The following is a 25377-nucleotide window of genomic DNA, read 5'->3' on the forward strand; positions in this document are numbered from 1 at the left end:
TAGGATGGCTGAGACCAAGACTCCTCCATAGAAGAGACCTGGTATCTCCCTAGGAGACACCACAAGGCTGGTTAAGTCAGTCAAGGCTGGAGAAGGCAAAGAGGTTCCCCAGCGGCTGGGTAGGCAGACCCTGTCCACGGTCGAGGAAGTCAGTAAGCATTGGCCAACAAGAAAACCCGGTTCCAAGGCAGATGGTTTATTCTACGTTCCACTTTGTGCCACTCACCCACAGGTAATAAACATACTCAGAAAAAAAATCAGAGATCTGAAGGGGAATCCTGGCCAGAAACCAGGAAGAGGCTAAGAGGCCAGGACCGCCCCATTATCCCCAAACTAAAATCTGAAGATGCTCTCTTCCTGCTACATTGTATTCCAAACACAAAGTCCTAAGTTTGCGACTCTATTTGTAAAAGAAGCAAATTTGACTTTTCTGCTGTTGGATTTGAATCCAAGAGATTTGGCACAGCATGAATTAGTGAGCATTGACATTCTTCCAGTCCTTAATAAGGTCTTTTTACTTTAATTTCTTCATTTCTCATAAGTAGAAATACGCTTAATTTTTCAGAAGCAGTCAGTTATATTTATGCCATTAGAAACAGAAGGCCTGACAAATACCAGCTGGAAAAGACACAGTGTCTGCTTGAGAGTCAGCTTCCAATTCTGCAAGGGTTCTGTAGCTGGACACTCGCTAATGAGAGTGTGCCTTATGCTGTCCTTTGAAGAGCATCTTTGTTTCCCGGTAATTCTCAAAGGACAATCCCACACTGCTCCAAGGACTTTCATGACCATTTCAGTACTGGCATTTTATGCACTTCTTCCTCCTTTTCCTCCCCTCCTTTCTTTCATTGAGGTATAATATACAGGGAGTGCATAAAGTATGCTCGTTGTAAATGTATGATATTTTACACTCTTAAGACCTATAATAACCACCACCTTGGCCAAGATTTGGAATATTTCCAACATCCCTGAAACTTTCCTCATGCTCTCTTGCTAGTCAGTACTCATGCCCACATAGGTACCCATTATTGTGATTTTATTTTTACCACAGATGAGCTTTGCCTGTTCTTGAACTAAATATAAATGGAATCATACTGGAGGTACTTTTGTCTCTGGCTTCTTATGATCAATAGGAAAAATTTATTCAGTGAATTCACTGAATGAATTCACGTGAAATTCATTCAGTTGTTGCTTATCTCAGTAGTTTATTTTTAACAGCTTTCCTGAATTATAACTGACACACAATCAATTATAATATTTGAAGTGTACAATTTGATAAGATTGCTCATATGTATTCACCCATGAAACCATCACCATCATCAAGATAACGCTCATATCCATCACCCAAAAAGTTTCTTTGCACGCCTTGGTCATCCTCCCTTCCTCTCATCCCCTACAAACACTGATATGCTTTCTGTCACTATAGATTATTTTACATTTCCTAGAAGTTTATTGAAATGGAGTAATACAGTATGTACATTTTTTGTGTAGGTTCTTTCATTCAGCATAATTATTTTGAGATTCATCCATGTTGTAGCATATATCAATAGTTCCCCTTTTTTCATTGCAGAGTAGTATTTCTTTGTATGGATAAACCAAGCTTTGTTCATCCATTCACCTGTTGACGGACATTTGGGTTGTTTCCAGTTTATGGCAAATAAAGCTTCTATGAACATTTATGTACAAGCCTATGTATGGATATATATTTCCTTTTCTCTTAGATAAATACTACATCACATGACAGGCAGGTGTGTAACTTTTTAAGAAACTACCAAACTGTTTTCAAAGTAATCTATCATTTGTATATTCCCACTGGCAGTGCATGAGGGAACCAGTTCCTCCATATCCCCATCAGGACTTGGTATGATGAGTCTTTTTCATTTCAGCTACTCTAATAGGTATGTAGTTATAACTCATTGTGGTTTTAATTTCTATTTCCCTAAATAACTAATGATGTTGAGCATCATTCTTGAGCTTACTTGTCAGTTTGCTAACATGTATCTTCTTTGGTGAAGTATCATTTCAAATCTTTTGCTTACTTTTGTATCTCTTTGTTTTTTCCTTATGATTGAGTTTTCAGAGTTCCTTATATATTCTGAATACAAGTCCTTTATCAAATATATGCTTTGTAAATATTTTCTCTCAGCCTCTGGCTTGCCTTTTCATTCTCTTAAGAGTGTCGCAGAACAGTAGAAGTTAGTAGTTTTGATAAAGTTCAATTGGTCAACTTTCTCTTTTATGAACTATGAGTCTGGTGTTGTATCTAAAAAATCTGTCCAAAGTCACAAACATTTTCTCCTTTGTTTTCTTCTAGAAGGCTTATAGATTTAGGTTTTATACTTAGATCTATGATCAATTTTGAGTTAATTTTTGTATATTGTGAAAGGTATTGATTGAAGTTCACTCTTCTGCAAGTGGATATCCAATTGTTCCAGCATTATTTGTTTAAAAGACTACCCTTTCTCCACTCAATTATCTTTGCACCTTTGTCAAAAATCAGTTTTCCTTATATTTGTGGGTCTATTTCTGTTCTCTATTGTGTTCCACTCTCTATTTATCTACCTTTACACCAATAACATGCTATCTTGATTACTGTAGCTTTATAATAATATAAATATCAGGTAGTGTAACTCTTGCAATTTTGTACTTCTTTTTGAAACTTGTTTTGGCTATTGTAGGTCCTCTGCATTTTCATAAGTATTTTTGAAATTTTTGCAAAAAGTCTGCTGGAAATTTTATTGGAATTGTGTTAAATCTATAGATTAATTTGGAGAGAATGGATACCTTAACAGTATTGAGTTTCTTGATTCACAAACATTGTATATTTCTCCACTTATTTAAGTGTCCTTTAATTTCTCTCAACAATGGTTTGCAGTTATAAGTGTAGAGGTCTTTCACATCTTTTGTCAGATTTATCTTTATTTCATATTTTTCATGCTATTGTAAACGATATTCTTTTTTAATTTTTCTGTTGTTCATTGGCAGTTGATGGAAATACAGTTGACTCTTTGCATATTGATCTTATATAAAATAATTCAGCTAAACTCACTTATTTCTAGAAGCCTTTTTTAGATTTCATCAGATTTTCTGCAGATAATTTTTCTGTCTACAAATAAAGACAATTTTACTTCTTCTTTTCCAATCTGGATGCATTTTCTTTCTTTTCATTGCCTTACTGCACTGGTTAAAACTTCCAGTACAATGTAGAATAGAAGTGGTGAGACAAGACATCCTTGTCTTTCCTGGTCTTAGAAGCAAAATATTCAGTCTTTCACCATTAAGCATAATTAGCTATAATTTTTAGTAGATGTCCTTTATCAGGTTAAAGCCAAGTTTCTTTTTATTCCTACATTGCTGAGATTTTTATCAGGAATGGATGTCAGATTTTGTCAAAATTTTTCTGCATTTAATGAGATAATCATATGGTTTTTCTTTTTTGTTTGTTAATATGATGAAATACATTGATTCATTTTTAAACGCTAAACCAACCTTGTATTCCTGGAATAAAGCCTTTTTCTTCACGATGTATTATCATTTCCTATAAGTTGGATTTAATTTGGTAAAATTTAAGAACTTTTGTATCTATGTTCATAAGGGATAATCACCCATAGTTTTCTTACCTTGTAATATCTTTATTTGGCTTTGGTATGAAGTGCTGGTTTCACAGAATAAGTTGGGAAGTTTTTTCCTCTTCAATTTCCTGGAAGAGTTTCTGTAAAATTAGTTTTGGTTTTTTTTTTTTTTTTTTTTTGGAAGATTAGCCCTGAGCTAACATCTGCTTACAATCCTCCTCTTTTTGCTGAGAAAGGCTGGCCCTGAGCTAACATCCATGCCCATCTTCCTCTACTTTATATGTGGGACGCCTACCACAGCATGGCTTGACAAGCGGTGCCATGTCCGCACTCGGGATCCAAAGTGGCGAACCCCGGGCCACCAAAGCGGAACAAGCGAACTTAACCACTGTGCCACCAGGTTGGCCCAAAATTACTATTATTTATTCCTTAAATGGTTGTAAGAATTCACCAGTAAAACCATCAGGAACCAGAGCTCTCTTTGCAGGAAGGCTTTTAACTACAAATTCCATTTCTTTAATAAATATAGAACTACTCTATAGGTTATCTAGAAGAAATAGCTTATCTACTTCTTCTTCAGGGAGCTTTGGTAGTTTACATGCTTCAAATAGTTTGTCTTTTTCATCTAAATTGTTGAATTTACAGGAATAAAAGTATTCATAATCTTTCCTTATTATCTTGTTAATATCTACAGAATGTGTAGTGATTTCACTACTCTGTGTTGTGATAATGGTAATTTGTGTCTTCACTGTTTTCTCTCCCTGATCACTCTAGCCCAAGATTATCCATTTTATTGATTTTCTCAAAGAACCAGCTTTTGGTTTACATGGTTTTCTCTGTAGTTTTTCTGTTTCTATTTTATAGATTTCTGCTTTGATCTGTATTATTTCCTTTCTTCTTACTTTAATTACTTTTCTTTTACTAGTTGCTTATGGCGGAGTCTGAGGTCATTGATTTGAGACCTTTTTGTCTTTATAGGTATTTAGTTATATATATTTTCCCCTAAGTGCTGTTTTAGCAGCATTCCACAATTTCTGATATTTTGTGTTTTCAATTTCACTCAGGTCAAAGTACTTTCTAATTTCCCTTTCATTTCTTCTTTGACTCATGGATTGTTTAGAAGTGTGTTACTTCATTTCCAAACATTTGGGAATTTTCCAGATATCTTCCTGTTGCTGAGCTCCAACTTAATCCCATTGTGATCAGAGAACAAACTGTCTGTGACTTGAATCCTGTTGTACTGAGACTAAGTTTTATGGCCCAAAATATGATCTATCTTGATAAGTGTTCTTCATGTACCTGAAAAGAATGCATATCTAATTTTGTTTGAGGAAATGCTCTACAAATGTCCACTAGGTCCAGCTGGTTGATAGTCAGACAAGTGTTCTACATTCTTACTGACTTTTCTGTCTGTGTGCACTATCAGTATCAGAAAGGGATACTGAAATCTCTGACTATAATTGTGGATTTGTCTGTTTCTTTATGCAGTTATATCAGATTTTGCTTCAATAATTTGAAGGTTTATTATTAGGTACATAAATGTTTAGGATTGTTAAGTCCTCTTGACGAACTGACTCCTTTGCCATTATGAAATGACCCTCTTTATCCTTGGTAATATTCTTTGCTCTAAAATCTACTTTATCTGATAGTAATAGAGTCCCTCCAGCTTTCTTGCGACTACTGTTAATATGGTATCTTTTTCCATCCTTTTACTTTTGACCTATGTGTGTCTTTAAGGGTGTTTCTTATAGATAGCATACAGGTGTGTGTCTTGTTTTTTATCCAATCTGTCAATCTCTGTCTTTCAGGTAAGGTGTTTTTGTGATTACTAATATAATTATATCTAAGTCTACCACCTTGCTACTTGTTTTCTAGTTATCCCGTCTGTTGTTTGATCTCTTTTCCTCTATTTCTGTCTTCTTTTGAATTATTTTTATGATTCCATTTTTTCCCTTTTTTGGCTTGTGAGCTAAAATCCTTTGTTTTGTTACTTAATGGTTGTTTTAAGGTTTAGAGTATACATCTTTAACTTATCAAAGTCTACCTTTAAGTAATATGATACCATTTTACATATATTATAAGAGCTTACAATACTCTGCTTCCATTTATCCTCTTCTGGCATTTATACTATTGTCATACATTTTACTTATACATATATCAGAAACCCCAAACACATTATTATTTTTATTTTAAAAGTCAATATTTAAAAGTGATTTAAATAATTTTTTAAAAACCTTCTATATTTACTCACGTAGTTATCATTTCTGGTGCATTTTATTCCTTTGTATAGATCCATATTTCCATCTGATCTCATTTTCCTTCTGCCTAAAGAATTTCCTTTGACAATTCTTGTGGTGCAGGTATAGTACAGCATTTTTATGTCTGTAAATGTCTTTATTTTACTTTCATTTTTGAAAGATTTTTTTTCCAGGTATTGAATTCTAGGTTGAGAGTTTTATTCTTTCAGTACTTTAAAGATGTTGCTTCACTTGCATGAGTGACAGGAGACAAGGAATCTGATGTCTTATCTTTGTTTCTGTGTATGTAATGTGTTTTTTTCCTAGAGGCTTTTAAAGTTTTTTCCTTTATCACTAGTTTTGAGCAATTTGACTATGGTTTGACTTGATGCCATTTTCTTCATGTTTCTTGGAGTTCGTTGATATTCTTGGGTTCACAGTTTTGACCAAATTTGGAACATTTACAAATATTATTTTTTTAATATTTTTCCTGTCAGTCCCTCCATCTCTTCTCCTTTTGATACTCTAATGGCACATGTATCAGCCCACCTGAAGTTGTTCCAGAGCTCCCTGATTCTCTATTCATCTTTTTAAATTCTTTTTTTCATTTTGTATTTCACTTTGGAGAGTTTCTACTGTTACATCTTCAAGTTCACTTATCTTTTCTTCTGTACTCTCTAATTTGCCATTAATCCCATCCAGTGTATTTTTCATCTCAGATCTTGTCATTTTGATCTCAAGAAGTTTGATGAGAGTGTTTTTTGTATCTTCCATGCCTCTACTTAACTTTTGGAATATACAGAATACAGTTTTGTTTTGTTTTGTTTTGTTAAGTAAGATGGGCACCTAAGCTAACATCTGTTGCCAATCTCTTTCCTCTTCCCCTTCTCCTTCTCCTCCCTAAATCCCCCCAGTACATAGTTGCATACTTTTACTTGTGGGTCCTTCTAGTTGTGGCATGTGGGATGCCGCCTAAGCATGGCCTGATGAGCCGTGCCATGTCCGCACTCAGGATCAGAAGCAGCAAAACCCTGGGCCACTGAAACACAACACTCAAACTTAACCACTTGGCCACAGAGCTGGCCCCCCGGAATTCAGTTTTAATATCTTTTAATATCCTTGTCTTCAAATTCTAAAATCTGTGTCAATTCTGAGTTGGTTTCAATTGACTGATTATTCTCCTCATTATGAAGAACAATGCTAATGTTTTTCTGCTTCTGTGCATGTCTGGTAATCTTTCACTAAATGCCAGACATCTTGAATTTTACCTTTTTGGGTGCTGAATATTTTTATATTCCTATATTTGTGAGCTTTGTGCTGGGATAGTTAAGTTATTTAGCAACAGTTTGATCCTTTCCAGTAGTACTTTTATGATTTGTTAGGTCTAGACGGATGCACAGTCTAGGGTCAATTATTCCCCCAGTACCAAGGCAAGAGATTCCTGAGTATTCTTTCCAATATCCCTGAATTATGAGTTTTTGAAGTCTGGCTGCTGAAAAGAGTCACTGTTTCTGGTCCTGTGTGAGTACCAGGTGCTGTTCCCTTTAATCTTTTTGAAAGGTTCATTTTCGGCCTCAGGTTGTGAACTCACATGCACGTGCTGATCAGTACCGTGCTGCATCCTTGAGGAAGACCCCTGCAGATCTCTGTAGTCCCCTCTCTGTGTGGTTCTCTCCTCTCTGGTACTCTGTCCTGCAGACCTCACCACCGTGGTCTTGCTGGACTCCCAAATCCATCTCCTTAACTCAAGGAGTCCAACAGGTTCTGCCTGGATTCCCATTTCCTCCTCCCGTCCAAGGATGGGAAACTCTCTCAAGGCAATTAGCTGGGAAAAGTTTAGGGTTCAGCTCTCTCTCTCTGAGGGATTGCTGTCTTTTGCTGATTGATATCCAGGGTTTTGAAAACCACTGTTTCACATATGTTGTCTGTTTTGGTTTAGCTTTGGTTGTTTCCTGTGACAGGGTAAGAAAAAATCCGGTCCCTGTCGTTCTATCTTGGCCATATTGCTTTTGTTCTAGAAGGAAAGGTCAACCCAATCCCTGTTGTTCCATCTTGTGCCTGGAAACACAAGTCTAGTTTTTAATTGTTGTTTCATGTTATCTTGTATGGATGTACTATAATTTATTTATCCATTCTCCTGTTGATAGACTTTTGGATTATTCCTAATTTTGAGTTATTGTAAATAAAACTACTATGAACATTCTTATGCATATGTTTTGGTGGATACATGCACTCATTTCTCTTGGGAAATACCTACAAGTAGAATAGCCAGGTCATTGAACAGGCATGTGTTTAGCTTAAAGATATGCTGCCAAACAGTTTTCCAAAGGGTTCACTATTGTAAACTCCCACCAGCAAGGTATGAAAGTCCTAGTTGCTCCGCATCCTCATCAGCACTTGGTACTGTCTGTGTTTTTCATTTTAAGCCATTCTGCTGGTGTCTCATTTTAATTTGTATTTCCCTAAGGACCAATGATTTTGATTGAGCACCTCTTCATACTGGCCACGAGAATATCCTTTTACATGAAGTGTCTGTTCAAGTCTTTTGCCCACTTTAAAACTGGATTGCTTAACTCTTAATTTCTTAAGTGGGTCTTTTTTAAATACTTCTGAACATGAATCTTTTGTCAAATATATTATTGTGAATATATTCACCCTGTTTATAGCTTATCTTTTCACTCTTTTTATGGTGTATGTTGATAAACAAAAGTCCTCAATTTTAGCAGAGTCCAGTTCTTTCACAGTTAGTTCTTTTGGTGTCTTGTTTAAGAAATCCTTACCTGCCCTAAATATTGCAGATATTTTCATGTTTTCTCCTAAAAGCATTACTGTTTTATCCTTTCTTCTTCTTGACTATAGCAGCAGTAATATGAGAAATTTTATATAGTCTACAAGTTCTTTTTGCCCTTCCATAGGCTTTCTGTTCATATCCAACTGTGTGACATTGTCAAGAGGCAATCTGAAGTCACTGGCTGCACCTCGTGTGCAATAATAGTAGGCTCTAGACCCACTACAAGGTCCCTGCTGTTCACACTGAGGCTTGCTAATCAGTCAGCAACACAAATATTTCACTCCACCCTTACTTCATTCTGTAGTGTCTCTGTTCTTTTTGTTTGCAAGTTTCTATAAATAACATGTTGAAGAGCACTTCTCTTTGGCCGGTGGCCCCAGGAGTAAGTCCCTTTTTCCTTCTTTTAATTTTTCATTGTTTTCTAAATTCTCTTTAACAAACATGCATACTTTAAATAAAAAAAGTAAACTTAAAAAGAACACATTGAGCAGTTATGATGAAAGTATACATGTGATTTTCCATTTGTAGAAATAAAGTACAATGTATCATGATTCTTTCCTGTAGAGATTATGTTGACCACACACATTACGACTTGTAAAGCAGCTTGCTCAGTGAATGTCTGTTGGGCAGACAGTAGAACAGTTTCATTAACCTAAAAGCTTTTTACAATCAACATATTTTCCCTTGCTAATAATGAGTGGTTTTTATTAAAGTCTCGGTCAAGTTTTTTCCTGCTCTTAGTCTTCGTTCTTAGTCTTACGTTATTTGCAAATGAAGTCAAAGAGAGTTTTAAAAATATAATCATTTGCCATATGTCATTAAACAACCACCAAGAACAGAGGTTGGGCCATCCTTTGTGATACTGCCCATGTTGCAGGAGCAAGAGGAAGACTTCTGGACAGAAATATCTGGAGAGAGCTATTCACACTGCACCAGAGTCCTCTTTTCTTGCACTATTACAGGACGGTTTTTACAGAGACGTATCCAATCACCCGAGCAGCATTTAGAAATGCATAGTTTACTTGACAGCATTTACAAATTATGTCTTTTCCTCAGAATAACTTAGACTGTAGAAATGCTTCCATATGCTAAAGTTGGACATGCTGTTGTAACGAGAAAGAAAAAGAGATGTCTTTTAGTGGGTAGTTTTCATAGACATGCTAAACTACGATATGCACAAATTAGTAATGCTGTCCCTTAAGCATTTACCACAAATGGTTTTCTAATTCTTTCTGCTGCTCTCTGTTAGAGAGTGGGAGCGGATTTTACCACAAAACAATGGGTCAGCAGGAATTCAATTATGATTTATCTAAGTAATGAAAACAATTGATAGCAATCATAATTCTTATGTTTTAATGAAATAATATACTTTTTTTTCCTCAAATCCTCTGTGTTCCTTAAAGTCCCAGGAGGAGACAATTTTCAACTTCAAATTCCAAAACACGTCTACTTGCATTTAACTCCTCCCTATCCTGACTTAGAGCAGTGGTCAGCAAACTGGCCCAAGAGACAAATCCAGCCACTACTTATTTTTGTAAATAAAGTTTTAGTGGAACACAGCCATGCCCATTCATTTAAGCATTGCCTATGGCTGCCTTTGTGCTACAAAAGCAGAGCTGAGTAGTTGTGACAGAGACTTTGTAGCCCAGAAAGCCTAAAACATTCAAAACTGGCCCTTTATAGAAAAAGATTTTCAACTCCTTTATTTTGTTGTTGTTGTGAGGAAGATTAACCCTGAGCTAACATCTGTGCCAGTCTTCCGCCACTTTGTACACGGGATGCCTCCACAGCATGGTTGACAAGTGGAGTAGGTCCGCACCTGGGACCGAACCCAGAAACCAGGCCGCCAAAGTGGAGCGTGCCGAACTTTAACCACTCAGCCAGGGGGCGGCCCCTCGGCTTCTTTTTAATAAGTATCTCCTTACTTCTTATGTGGCAGAAATAAATGGATGATGCTCCTGCCAATATTGCTTCTGCCGCCAGGATTTTGAGGATATAACCAGGCAGGATGACAACCATGGCTCCACAAACTCCAATGAAACATCAAGAAGAAATCCACCCGCCAAGAAAGCACTGAATCCTTTCTTCTCCGGGGCGAGTGACAATGACCCTGGCAGCTGAAATCCACAGAATTATATTTCAGGATAGTCCTAAAATTACATTCTCCAAGTAAAAGAATCCACAAATGATTCCAAAAAAACTTTTTTTAATCTTTCTACTGCAGAGTTCTTAAAAATATTTTGACGAGAAGGTACAGTATACCAAGGTGTGATATATTTTGCTTAATTTTTAAATTTAATATCCTAAAGAAACTCATAACCCTTTTTTCTTTTGATTTCTCAGAACAAACACTTTCAGAAACATGAGGGCAATATTTACTTGTGAACCTTTTGCTCAGGCTATATTTATATTGTCCAGGGTAACTTGAAAAATTAACAGATAGCAAAGTAAATTGATCATTTATAAAATATTTTCAGCTATGATGGTCTATTTGAATAACAACAACAAAAAAGAACACTGGTAGATTGATTCAACTATTAGGATTAACAACCCTGGCAATTCCAAACAATAATGAATAATATAACTTAATAATGAAAATAGACAGTCGTCTTAGTCCATTCTGGCTGCTGTAACAACAATATCAGACTAGGCAGCTTATGAAGAACATAAATTTATTTTTCACAGTTCTGGAGGCTGGGATGTCCGAGATTAAGGAGCCAGAGGATTTGGTGTCTGGGGAGAGCCCATTTCCTGGTTCATAGACAATAGCCTTCTTGCTCTGTCTTCAAATAGCAGAGGGGCAAGAGATCTCTCTGGGATCTCTTTTATAAGGGCACCAATCCCCTCATGACCTAACACCTCCCAAAAGCCCCACCTCCAAATACCACCACACTGGGGATTATGTTCCAATATATGAATTTCAGGGGATACATTCAGTCTATAGCTTTCCACCCCTGACCCCCCAAAATTCATGTCCTTCTTGCATGCAAAATACATTCATTCCACCCCAATAGCCCCAAAAGTCTTAACCGGCTCCAGCATCAACTTTAAAGTCTAGGTCCAAAGTCTCATCTAAATCTCATCTACATCAGATATGGTGAGACTGATTCATACTGAGGCAAACTGCTCTCCCGCGGTGAACCCATGGAATCAAACACGTTATGCGCTTCCAAGATACAATGGGGAAACAGGCACAGGACAGATATTCCCATTCCAAATGCGACAAAGAGGAAAGAAGAAAAGAGTGAAAGGTCCCAAGGAAGTCCAAACCCCAATGGGGCAAATTTCCCTAGACGTTACAGCTCAAGAATAATCTTCCTTGACTGAGTGTTCCACCCCCCTGCCCACAGCTTTGCTGGGCAAGGGGTGGGGCCCCAAGGCTCCAGGCTGCCCTGCCCCCAGAGCTTTAGACAGCCCTGTCCCCACTGCAGCTCTCTGGGTTGGGGGTTCCAGGACCACAACCCTGCTGGGAGGTCATGTCCTTTGCAATCTAGGTGGAGGCAGCCATGCCCCCACAGCTCTGCTGGGCACAGCCCGTGCCTCCCTGGGCCAAATGCAGCAGCAACTGGACAGCCAAGGAGCTCAGTACCAGAGTGCAGAGAGTGGAGACCACCAAGTGAGGTGACACCAGAGGTGAGCCAAGGTCAGAAGGCCCAGCAGCCCCTCCTCTGCATCCTTCCATTGTCTTGGACAATAGCTCCCAGCTTCTGTCAAGATGGCTGACTAATCTCCTTATCAAATGGTCTCTCAGCCACACCCTTAATGTTCTTCCCAGAACAAGATTTCTCTATCTTTTCAACGTGGATACACTGAGAATTTTCCAAACCTTTAAGTCATTTCTCTCTTCCCACATTTTACTACAAGCATCAAGAGAAACAAGGCCACTCCTTCAACACTTTGGTTAGAAATTGCTTCAGCTAAATACCTAATTTCATTGGTTGCAAGTTCTACCTTCCAGAAAACACTAGAACACGAACACAATTCAGCCAAGTTCTTTGGCACTTTACAACAGGCACGGCCATTCCTCCAGTTTCCAGTAACATATTCCTCATTTCCATCTGAGACCACCTCAGAATGGCATTTAACATCCATATTTCTACCAACTTTCTGTTCTCTAAGTACACAGGCTCTCTCTACAGCTTCTCCTCTTTTCTTTCTGAGCCCTCACCAGAATTGCCTTTAAAGTCCATTCACGGCAATGTATGCTTTTTCAAGCATGCATCTAAAAACTCTTCCAGCCTCTACCCTTTACCCAGTTCTGAAGCCACTTCTACATTTGTTCCAGCAGCAATCCCACTTCTCAGTGCCAATTTTTGTCTTAGTAAGTTTGGGCTGCTAAAACAAAGTACCACAGACTGAGTGGCTTGTAAACAACAGAAATTTATTTCTCACAGTTCTGGACGCTGGAAGTCCGAGACCAGGATGCCAGTATAGTGCCGTCTTCTGGGTTGCAGACTTCTGGTAAGCTCACATGGCAGAGCAGCAAGCTCTCTCACGACTCTGTTGAGAGCACTAATCCCATTCATGAGGGCTCCACTCCCACGACCTAATCACCCCCCAAAGATCCCACCTCCAAAAACCATCACATGGGGGATTAGGTTTCAACCTATGAATTTGGGGGGACACAGACACTCAATCTACAGTAGTTGTCCTCTGATTCTCAAAATTATGAATAGGGATGATGCAGTGAAGTGAAGGGGTGTACATTTCCAAGTGACTCCAACAAAATGATGCTTAGACCTTGGCCAGGTTTTCCATTCATTCAGTTAGTCATTCAACAAGTAGTTTATTGAGCACCTACAACATGCAGGCTGTATTCCAGGAGCTGGGAACATGGCAGTGAACAAGACAGGTAAGATTCTACTTTCATGGAGCTGACGTCAGAGTAGGGAATACAATACAATATAGGTTTATATCTGATCCAGAAAAACAAAGCCAGAACATAATCCACAGACCTAAAAGAAATTAGACTAATCAGACAAGATCATCAAGAGCTGCTCCCAAGAAGGTCTTATCTAGCCAAAACTGTGTACATACTCTCTTTTCTCTGCTTCTTTCTCTCCTGGACATCCCCTATAAAAACCTTCTCTCAGCAAAGGTTCCAACCAACTCAGTCACACTCAGACACAAACGGCTGACCTAGTATTCCACTCAGAAGTGTGTGCATTTCATTACAAGTAGACGTGAGGAGCTCCCAGAGGGCAGAAAGGGATTTCAGGGACCTTCTCAGAGTCACATTATGCATCTGTTCCTAAGGAAACATTTATCACACACCTGCTCTGTGGCAGGACAGTAGCTGGCTTCTTTAGGCAACAGCAGATAGTTCATCTACTATGAAACACACAAAGCCTGAAGGGAAGCATGCTTGATACAGTCCATTTGTCCCTCCAGATGCTCTGACCACCCTTTTCCACCCAGCCCTGTTGCCCAGGAGGCGGGCCTTTGAGGACTGCATCAAGGGCTTTTCATTTTCCGTCTTGGGTTGGCTTCAGCTAAAGGAGTCAGCAGCAGGAGATGGCGGGGAGGAGCAAAGACAGGGCCAGGTCCTTATTTCCCTGCTCCCTCCCTGCCTGGGTGCTGGTCGGCAGTGGCTGTGTCCTTCTAACAAAGATCCTGGCTCCCTATAAGGGCATCCTCTTGTGTAGCTACAGCCACAGCTTTAGCTATTGCTCTCTCTGACATCTGTACCTGTTTCCCCTGAAGGTGTCCCTAGAGGGGCTAAAAGCTCCATGCTGGCGCTCCCCCATTCCAAGGTGGGTAGAGTCTTCTCACTGACCTTTCCATAACCGCCCCTTTCTAACGGACACCAGTTGCAAAGCCAGCACTGCTCTCAGGTCAGAAACTGACTCTGGGTACCAGCTTCATTTTTAAGCTCCAAGGACTTAGGAGGGATAGAAGGACTAAAGAACATTCTATAAATGATGTTTCCTCTCAGAATAAGCAGTGACTCACCTCCAAATAGAACAAAACTCAGGGCTGTGACTGGAGTGACCTCAGCCCCTTGTTCAGAGAAGGAAAGCCTCTGAACGGCCATGGCTTACCTTTCTGTGTTCAGTGGAGGGCTGTGGGCAGACGAGCTGGAATCCAAGCAGCAGGAGGGAACCCAGGACACTGAGAAGGAAACATAGCAACAGGCAGGCTGTGAGTTTGTTCCAGGCAGCAGCATCCAGCGGAAGGCAGCATCTCCGTCTCATCATTGGAAGGGCGAGAACAGTCCAACCCTGGCCCTGGGATGTGACCCAGTGAAGATGCAAAGTGCTGGCCCCCGGGAGGGGAGGCAGCCCAGGGCTGTGGGCTGGCCACGGCATGGGGCAGATCTGGGATCAAACCCAGCTTTACTGCTTGCCAGCAGGGTTTCTAGATCAGAACATTCAACCTCTGTGAGCCTCAGTCTCCTGCCTTGTAAGATGGGGATCACAGAAGCTGGCTCAGAGGTTTGGCGAGGACTGAATTAGATAAGACACCGTGCCTGTCCCAAAGTAAGTGCCAGTGCATGCGTGCTTCTTGGGGAGCTGGTAAGTCAGGCTAAAAGTGGGGCTTCTGAGCCTGGCCAGGGAAGGCCCTCTCCTACACCCCAGGCTTTCCTCAGAACCTTTCCTCTGCCTGTCCGTGGCCCTTCAGTGTCACATATGTTCTCCATGGGCGGGATTAGCTGTGTTAAGCCCCACTGTCACCAGCCCTGATTAGGGCTTGTCATCAAATAAAAGGAAGGTGTGGAAATAGGAGCCAGCTGGCCCCGAGACAGCAGGGTGTGCTGGGAGAGTGTGAAGTTTTGGATTCAAACACATCTAGGCTAGAATCCCAACTCCCCCATTCCCATCTGGGTGATCCTGGGTAAGCCAAGGTCTCTGAGTCTCAGTGTTCTCATCTGTAAGGATCATGGATGATGACAGAGGGGAAAACCCCCAGCAGGTTAGTCAGTCAGAGGAGAGGCAAGTATTGTCAATTAATCAAAATGCCTAAAGTCCCTTGATTTCAAATCATCAACAGCGTTGTCTTAAGCATCCCTGCAAAAGGGCCACTGCTTCTGCTTACTTATCTTTTGAATCCTTTTGGGGGTCTAACCCTGAGGGCAGTTTAACTCAGTGATTCTCAACCTTTTTGAAGCCTCCAAAATAATTGCGAGATATGAAACACGGTCCCTGTCCAAGAAAAACTCATCATGTGGAGCTGGAGATGAGGAAAACCTGTCTGAATCTGGCATTAGGGCTTGTGGAGTTAGAAAAGGCTCTCGCCGTCTCTGAGTGTCCCAAATTCCACCCTAACCCTCATTTTGTATGAAAATGAGCCCAGCCCTAGCAGACTGCACAGAATGGATGTGGACAGACTGGTGGAGACTGTGTGATGGGACAAGAAGCAGGACAAAAGGACATGGAAGGAGGTGTTAAATACATCCTTTTTGTTGTCTTAGAGTTGCAGCTGAGGCCCCAAAGCTGAGGACCAAGGGTATTACATATGCACACATTCCAAAGAGAAGGGCTGCACTGTCTATTTAGGACCTGAAAAGGAGGTGTCCCCGACTGCCCTCACCTGCGTCCTGAGCCGTAGGCCTTCACCCGCCTCCAGCCTGTACAAGCAGTGGGGAGTGGGTTGGAGAATGGGAGAAGTTTGCTAGGTGTGGATTTCTTTCAAGAGGGATGCAGGAGTGCTGAGCACAGTGCCTCCAGTCCCCTATGGGGAGGAAAATCAGAGCTCCCTCCCCGACCAAGCAAGGAGAGCAACCATTCAGAGAGCTTGATCTGAAGGCCCAGTGTTTGGGGTGTAAGGACTGGTGCCTGATTCTCCCCTGAAAAGTATCTAAAAGCCAAAACTTGGCTGGAGGGTCTGGGAGGGCAGAGTGGAGACAGCAGGCTGGAGTGGGAGTAGCCTGTGTTTCTAGGGCTTGCAGGGGCAGGAGGTGCTGGGTTTTTCCCATGAGCTACGTGGGTACCATGGAAAGCTGGACTTAGGTTGTCTAGCAAGGACCTCATCAAAGAAGATTGCTCACCAGGGTTAGGTGACCCCAAAAGACAGGTGATGTGTGGTGTGTACCTGTGGAGTACAGGAGGTGGGGGGAGGGTCATAAGGTGATGTGCAGAGGAGACCCCCAGTGAGGCAGAGGTTCTCCAAAGGACCAACCAAAGTGCCCTGAGAGAGGAGAATCCAGAACTCAGACATCTGCCAACAAGGACAGCACCACCAGATTACAAAGAGCACCAATCCTATCGAGATCCTCTTTGCCCAGTGACCTCTCCTCTGCTCCATCCTGGAGGAATTAACAAGGCAGGGTGGGCAGGGAGGGGAACTAAGAGTGTGAAGGAGCCAGCCAAGCCCTCTCGTCCCCACTACAGGCCCAGCCCAGGGGAGGAAAGAAGCTTTAAGTTGGATGAGAGACTGAAATTTTTATATCTGACTAGACTTTCTTTTAATGTACCATATCTATACACAAAATCCTTTCAAGGAAAATAGATAATATGAAATTAGTGGTGAAAAGAATCAAAGAATTGGTTTATAACTTGAAGAGGATCTAGGCCAGTGCTGTCCAATAGAAGTTTCTCTGATGATGAAAATGTTCTATTTCCATACCGTTCAATGCAGAGACACAGATCTGTGCTAAGCACACAAGGCGCTAAGGGTGCAGGTCTAGATGGTGACGTTACTGATGTCTGAGGTTAATACTAAAAGGACAGGCATTCAATCAACAAAGCTATCCCCTCCCATGGACACCTTTTTTGGACTTTTTGATACTTGAAAACAAGACTGCTCATTAAACTTACAATAGACCAGAAAACTGCCCAAGAGTCTTGCAGGGATGGGGCAGGGCATCCAAAGAAGTGGGTTGAACACAGTGGTGGGAAAAGAATAGTTATTTTCTAGTTATATCCTTACTGAATCCAATTTGTCCTCTAAACCAAGTAACATGCGCATCACAACCTAGGAGTCTACGCTCCTTGGTTACATGACCTTTGGCAAATCACCTTGTGCCTCAGTTTCCTCATCTGTAAAATGAGAATAATATAACCTGGCCTGTCTACCTCAAATGAGTTAATGTGCAAGAAAGCACATTATGAACCTGTGCCTGAAAACCTGGATCATTTGTAACACATTCTGGCACTGTTTACTCATTTAAAAAGAACACCAGGTTGGTATGGTTTTGTTAAGAAAACAAACAGCAGCTCCATAATTGTGTTACACCTCAGCTCCTCAAAGTTGCTGGCACACGCCTCAGCCACATACTTGTAATGCAATCAGGAACAGTTTTGCAGAACCACTCATCCCAGGTTGTGCTTCCATAACACGCAGGGGAACTTGGGGAGGGAGGGGAGCGGAAGATCGGAGGAGGGAAGATTCTGGGTTTTCCTCTGAGAGGAACCGCATTCCAGGATGCCTGGTCAACTCTACTCCCAGGAATGTCTACGCCTCCTTCCCTCTCTCCTTCAGGTGTCTGCCCAAAGCTGTCTCTTCACCTAAGGCTTCCCTGACGCTATATAAACCAGGCTCCCTCTCCCAGCCCAGCCTATTTCTTTTTCTCCACAGCATCACCATCACACATACCGCGTCCTTATTCATTTAAATTTCTCCCTCTGTCCACTAGGATACGAGCTCCATGAGATCATGTTTTGTCACTACTTTATCCCCAAGCCCTAGCAGAGTATCTGCTTTATAGTCCGAACCTAATTCACTGAATTAATGAATGATGCTTCATCATCTTATGACCCATGTAATTTCAAGATAAGTGGAAATATTGTGAATTAACACATTAAAAAATGGCCAAAGTCACTTTAGGAGTGATTTATGAGTGATTTATAAAAATGAGTTATGCTTTTATGAGTGATTTATAAAAATCAGTTGTGCTTTTGAGTTTCTATGTGATTCCCCCAAAATTTGTTTTCACAGGATTTATACAAGGTCTGGCAGCAAAATGTTTGTTGGTGCCTCTTGTTGCAAAAATGCAACACAAGTTATATTTACATGTTCAAAAGATTCTTTTCTTCACTGAGTTGGGCCCTAGCGAAGTTAAAATGCATAGGGGTACCCAATAAAATTCATTGTGGAATAAAATCTTAGTTATTAAATGGGCTCTGCTCTGAACGGAATAGAATAAATTCCCCCAGAGGGGAAATCATTCTTTGGGCTGCAATAACAGCAGCCAGAGCAATATATAACCCCAGGGGCCAGATGAAACTCTGCCAAGGGCTGAAAGTTTGCCACCCCTGCTCAGTAGACTCTGTTTTAGGATACCCCACCCTGCTCACACATACCTATCTGATTGGTAGTCTGTAGCCGTGCCCACACCTCTTCAAAACACTGACAATCTAGCCCAAATCCTTGTTCCTCCTGACCCAATTCAAAATTAATGTTTGGGGAATAGGAGAGCATATGTGTGTCTGTGTGTGTGCGACTCGTGTGTTATTTCACTTTGATAGTTTGCTTTGGCAAACTGCTCTCAGCTTGCAACGTTTTGACAGATTGAAGGCTACCAGGGCTTTTGGCAAACAAATCATACACTCCCCTCCAGGCAGTGGGGAAGCCACATTCCTACCAAGACTTTCCGAATCACCTTGCAGTAGAAACAACCCAACATCTCACACCAGTCAGGAAAAAAAAAAGTTATGCCATTTACCAAGCACTGTTCTAGATTTTAAACACTCCATCATTTCATTTCCTCATGTAGAAAACAATGCTCGTTGAAATTCAGTACAAGATTTACATCATGGAACTGGGCTCTGGGTTTGCCTTAGCCAAGCCCTCCCCACCCCCACCTCCACCCTTCCTCAACTGCAGTGAGGGTGGATCGTGTCACAGCCGCTGTGTACCTTGGATCAGCTCAGCAAACTCAACAACACTGGAGCATATCAAGTAACAAAACAAGGAAAACAGCAAAAAAAAAAACTTTACTACTTTTCTTCTTCAGTTAATACAATCCAAGAGATATTTTGGGAGCAGCCTGATCACTAGTAAAATTATACCAACCTTAGCAAAAGAGAGGCAAAATCTTAGCATTGAAGCGAAATCTCAACCTACAGCGCTCTGGAGATCAAAAATTTTTGCTAAGCATGCATTTTACCCTGTTCAGCTCAACCCTCTGCCTTCCTCTGACAGCAGCTAAGAGAAAAGGCAGCAAGAGAGGGAGATGGGTTACAAATGACATTAGCCAATGAAGACTTGATGGTTACCACTGATCTCAACGCTTACAAGTACTAATTCATTTAATCTCCACAACCATCCTATCAGATACTTTTATTATACCCATTTTGCAGGTGAGGACATTGAGGCACAGAGAGGCTTTTATGGAAGGGCACGCATACCTACTAAGTGGCAAAGCCTGATTTCAATGCCAGCAGTCAGACTCGGCCTGGACCCTTGACCACTGTGCTCCAGGGCCTCATTAGGACACAACACACCTTTAAACCAAGCATTTGCCATTTCATCACATGAGTTTTCTTCCCTAGTCTGTATGAGGCTGTGGCTTCACACATCCATTTTACTTTCTGTCATTGCTTGCAAAAATAATCAGAAAATAAGTGGGATACTTCATTTATCCAGCCTCACTCTAAAAACATTCTAAATTTTAAAATAATTGAAGCTAACCATTTAAATCCCAAACTTTAAAAAAATGCATTCTATTTATTTCCCCTGCTTTCTTATGCAGAGTATGCTGAGCTTAAGTAACCTTTGTTAGATGGCTCAGAGTCACCAGTGTGAATGGCAATCAATTTGTGCAGCCCTAGAGCAGAGCAGGTGGAGAGCCCAGAAGCTTGCGGCTTTCTGAATCCACCTGGCCTTTTGCTGTCTCTTCCCTGCTGTCAGGCATCACTGACTATACTACGGATGAGCCTGCATCCTCTTAACTCAGCTCCCTTCAGATCAGCCTTGCCCTCGTAAACCTTTAGACCACCAAGCTGCAGCCAAACCAAGACCAAAGAGGCTCTGGGAAAAGAAGTGCCTGGCTTTCGTGGACTAAATGTTTCCTTTTTATTGCATGGACTTAAGGATACCTAGTCTCATTGCACACAGGTTTTTATTGCTTATTTCCAGGTTCTTGACTCTTGCAGCCATTTGTATTTTCTGGACCAGGACTTCTGGAAAAGTGAGGTGTGCTGTCATGGCACAGCTTTTTAAAACACAAAACCCTTTGCTAAATTCCCCTACTGAATGGTAGTTCCTGGAGAAAAGGGTTTCTGATACATGTGTGCAGCTAGTAGAACAATCATCACAGTCTTGGTCCAAACTCAGGGCTGATAAACAGCAAATGAGTATAAGAATGGAAGGAAAGAAGGAAGTGTGGGGAGAAAGAAGATTGAGAAGGAAGGAGGAAATATCAGTCACTAAAGAAATGCAAAATGCTGCTGTGACCAACACTGTTCATTAATAAAGTGTTTTCTAAATACATCCCAGAATTCTCTGCTGGAAAAATAGAAGAACTGGAAAACGGAAGATAATCCTAAAAGGTGGATTTCTATAAGTTGGAGTTATTGGTCTGATCCCTGGGGGGTCAATGTTAACCTGAGGCATATAAATCCACTGGGGTACATAAGCAATGGGTAGTTGGCAGCCCAATGATCACACCTTGACTCTATTGTACCCTTTTTGGTACAGAATGTTCTAGCAAATCCCACAGTCAAGTACTGAGTGATGAGGACATGGTCCAGATGTAGGACTGTGCCAGGCATTAAGAAAAATCAATGCTGTCTGAATGCCTGCCATCATTTTATAGGTAGGGGTTTGCCAGGGCAGTCCTCCAAAAAACTATTTTATTTCCTCCTAGCCTCCTGCCTACCATTCAGAGGGTCCTACTGGGCTTCCCAGAAAAGACTCCAGCAGGTTCTTCCCTGGCACACTTGTATTCTTCTGCTCCCACCAGATGAGCCGTGTTCACATAGACTCAACCATGTTCCCAAACCTGTTTATATCAATTGCTTTGTAATCACATAAAATATTCAAATAGTACACAAACCCATGAAATAGAGCACAAAAAGAGTTGTTAGCTGATTTTACAAAAATGAAGCTGAATGCTTTGGAAAGACTCAATAAAGGCAAGTAGCCAAGAAAAAAACTTCTGGCAAATTAGGTGTGGATGAGACAACTGTAAATGATTAAGGACAAAAATAACAAAAATCTAGAATCATTCTGCACTCGGATTGCTTTGCAAATGTCTTTAAATTCTCACTCCACTTTAAAGAAACCCAGATGGAAATCTCAGATAATGCTTATAGGTGTGCTCTTCACAAGGAAGACAATCAGGGGTTCATGCTCAAAGAAAAGTCGTTGGCCCCACGTCGAAAAATTGGTGAGTGAATGTACATGTGTTTTAAGTTAAAAATAAACTGTTAAAGGTGTGTGTGTATTATTTCTGCTTTAACCTACTTTTGTAATTAATGATCCTGATCAATTTTCTACTTTATTTCTTTTAACAAAAGATAATTATTAATTTATTCATTCAATATTCAACAAATATTCATTCAGCATCAGCTGGGTAGTGATTTAGATGTGGGCTACACAAACTCTGTCCTGTCTTATCAACACCATGAAGTTTAATACTTATGATCCAAGCCTGGCCTCTTCTCCTCTTCCTTCTCCTCCTGTCCCTCTGCCCTCCTCCCCCTGTTTCTTATCTTCTTCTTCCTTCCCCTCTTTCTCCTCCTCCTCCACCCCATTTCTTGGTCACGGACATAGGGACACAGATTGACCCCATGACCCTTCCCAATTAACACATATTTCCCTACCCCTGAGGGAAGTCTCAGTTTTCACTGATCAATCATCACTCAAATATCACTATTTGGGACATTCTCTTTCTCACACTTACAAACATACTTTCTCAACCCATTTCTTTCTTTCTTTCTATATTCAGGATCTTTTTCAGTTGCCCCAAAACAGCCACCTTTCTCTTTCTTATTTCCTCAATCCCTTCTGGTTGTATTTCTAAGCAAACTAGCTGACAGGCATTACAGCAATACACTTTTACTGAAGCGTATATCGAGGAAAAGAAAAGCCTTACGTTTCCGAAGACTAAAACCAAACACTTGACCTAGGGGCATCAACCTGTAACACCCTGAAAATGATCAAGAACTGTCCTTCATCAGATCTATAAAAATCACCATCTAACTCTGTAATCTTTCTAATTACATCTGCATGTCTTCAAAAACTATTCAAAATAAGAATCACTAAATCAATTTTATTTCCTGCCAATTCAACCACTTATTTGGCTTTTTTCAATAGTTTTGTTTTCATCTATGTTTTCATTTCAAACACAAAATATGTCAACAATACTAAAACACTCCTCGAGGTCAAGGAAGAGCCCTGACCAAGCCAACTGGCTCTAGAGACTTCGCTGGCTGGCCATGGTAGGTAGCTATCATCACCTGTTTATATGACTTCTAGGGAGAAAATTGTGTCTCCTTCCCTAATGTGAACACACACATAAAGATGTAACTGTGCATACAACAAGAGGTGCGCAATTTGGAGCAAGATTTTAAGAAATATAAACACTTCTATATCATTTAGTGCTGTTTCCTCTCTAATTTGTAACAGGTGACAAACATTCCTTACTCTAGACTTGACTCATACTTGGGTCCAAAAGGATTTTACTTGCCCTGCATTTTGCATGGCATCCAGAGCTTGCCCAAGGTTCAATGACAGCTCCCTAACCAACTCCATTAAGTATACAAATCTTATGTCTCTTCTGCTGGCTTAACTGTGATTCTCTTTATTACTACAGACTCTGAGCAGGGCCGAGACACTCTTGCTACGTTAACAATCAGGGCTTCTCCATCTCTTTAATAAGGAGAAAGCTGGCCTTCTGTTTCTCTGTGGGGATTTTTAAACTAAATCTCTCCATATCAGAATTGTGAATCCCCTTAAAAGTTTTTTCCTCTCAGGGATTATCTTAGCAGCTAACTTCTAATCTTGCCCTGTTTTCTGTACAGGTAGAGAAATCCTCCAACTTTTCCAACTGATCTTTATGCATTTGGTTGCCTTGATAAATATTAAAAAGCCCTTAATTTGTGTGTGTGTGTGTGTGTGTATGTGTTTCTCATCTACCAATTTTACCAAAGACCTCTCACTCATAAGGTAACCATAGCCCTTTCCCCAGAACATTTTGAAAAGCATTCAAACAAAAGACACTCTAGTCTTGGGGGTTTTTTCAGGTTAAAATATATGTGCATGGCCCTAGAAGCAGAATGTAGAATGGTTTATGAGTGCCTGGCTTATGAAGAAGGAGACTTGATGGAAATCTCCCGCTGAGCGCTCCCAAAGAATCACCTCTACTCAGAACTCATATTTTCCTTCCCAGTCCTTACAGCAGGACTCAGAGAAATGTCCTGCTGAGCAGCCCTGTTCAAACAACCCCTTCAGCAGGACGCTGATCCTGCAGGCCTGTCACGATTTCCTGAGTTCCGCCCAGAGGGCAGCAAGACCACATCTAGCTTTCCACTACTCCCGTCCTGCTAATTTCTAATCTGTAGGCAATTTCTCCAAAATAATGCACAGCGTGGAGGTAAGCCCACCAGGCCTTCCTTGAAAGGAGATGGCCTCCATACCACAGATCATTACCGGAGGTTAACTGTCTGCAGGAGCATCAATTAAAATTCCAAGACATCAAAAAAAAAACTTCGCAAAAGGGACTTCTCCAAATGAACGCCCTTCCCGTGCAGTCTGGGTGCACACATTTTTGAGGGTCTTCAGTACTTGTAGGAGCCTTTCTGATAGCAGCCACACTTATACTTGCTTACCACATGGTGAACCCACGTTTGGTCATCCACTGCTCTTTTCAATCAAGTTCAATATCTGACTGGAGCCGCCACTTCTCTGTGCCGCATTGGGTCCTAGTGTTCAAATAACCTGTGGTCCTGAAGTGACCCAGTGGTACAGCTGCATTTCTCACTCCCCTGCGGTTTTACAGCAGTATGTTAGAGCTCCCACACATAGGATGCATATTTCATGTCTTGAACTATCTTTCAAATTATTTTCTAAACTATGGTTAAAAAAATGCACACACGCTACTTTAGATTAGATACCACATATCAGCCCTAAAGAGTCTTGGGCTGCCTTGTTAACAGCTGGATTTTGCAGAGGCCTCAGAATGGAGCTTTTCCTGCCTTCTCTGATGCTTGTGAATGCCATCGATGAAGAAGGTTGAAGCTCTGCGTGGGTGTTTGGACTTCAGGTCTGCACATGTCCATTCAAGTAAAATTATACAAGCAACCACAGACTAAAGCTCACACACTCTCGATTAAATGCCAGGCATAGGCCCAAGAGCATCTGCCTGGCAAATGCTCTAGCCTTGATCAGGCAATCACATGTGGCACCATCCTAATAACACATTATATAGACCATTTTACTATTTATTGTAAGTCCTGGGCATTTGGGGCTGGTTGTATAGCTATGAAAAAAAAAAAAAAAACTACAAGATATCCTTAGTGATCCAAGTTTGAAACAAAAAGTTCTTCCTTTCCCTCTTTTTCAATTCTGAATCAACTTATTTAAAGAGGATCCTGAGATTGCAAGATGAGCTCCACCAAAGAACTGTTACCAACTGAATTACTTACCTGTGTGGATCAAGATTTTCTTAACACTGTGCAGCTAAAACAGGTCACAGAATAAACGAGATGCTGAGGCCAATGTATAAGCTCTCATCCATAAATCCTGATTTCCAATGTTGGAGTTTAACAGAACAGACTCATTTATCTCATAAGGTTTAAATATTACAAATTTGAACTTATAAAATAAATTTATCTTAATAGAATACTGCCATTGGCTATTTTATATAATGAGATTTTACATAGGATTTTGATTAAAG

At 40.7% G+C, this 25377-nt stretch overlaps 1 protein-coding gene across 4 annotated transcripts in view; it reads right to left on the bottom strand.

Annotated features, from left to right (window-relative positions):
• The window catches only part of THSD4 (thrombospondin type 1 domain containing 4), a 552284-nt gene that overhangs the window by 498996 nt on the left and 27911 nt on the right, over positions 1-25377 (bottom strand). For 3 of the 4 annotated variants that reach the window (XM_070621956.1, XM_070621972.1, XM_070621963.1), the window contains exon 3: positions 14639-14708. In XM_070621956.1, coding sequence (XP_070478057.1) covers positions 14639-14708 — 70 coding nt within the window. Of the gene's footprint in view, positions 1-14638; positions 14709-25377 lie in introns of those variants that run through there. The other variant, XM_070621981.1, reaches the window with a different exon arrangement.

The sequence above is a fragment of the Equus przewalskii genome, chromosome 1 (genome assembly GCF_037783145.1).
Source record: "Equus przewalskii isolate Varuska chromosome 1, EquPr2, whole genome shotgun sequence".
Classification (NCBI taxonomy): domain Eukaryota; kingdom Metazoa; phylum Chordata; class Mammalia; order Perissodactyla; family Equidae; genus Equus; species Equus przewalskii.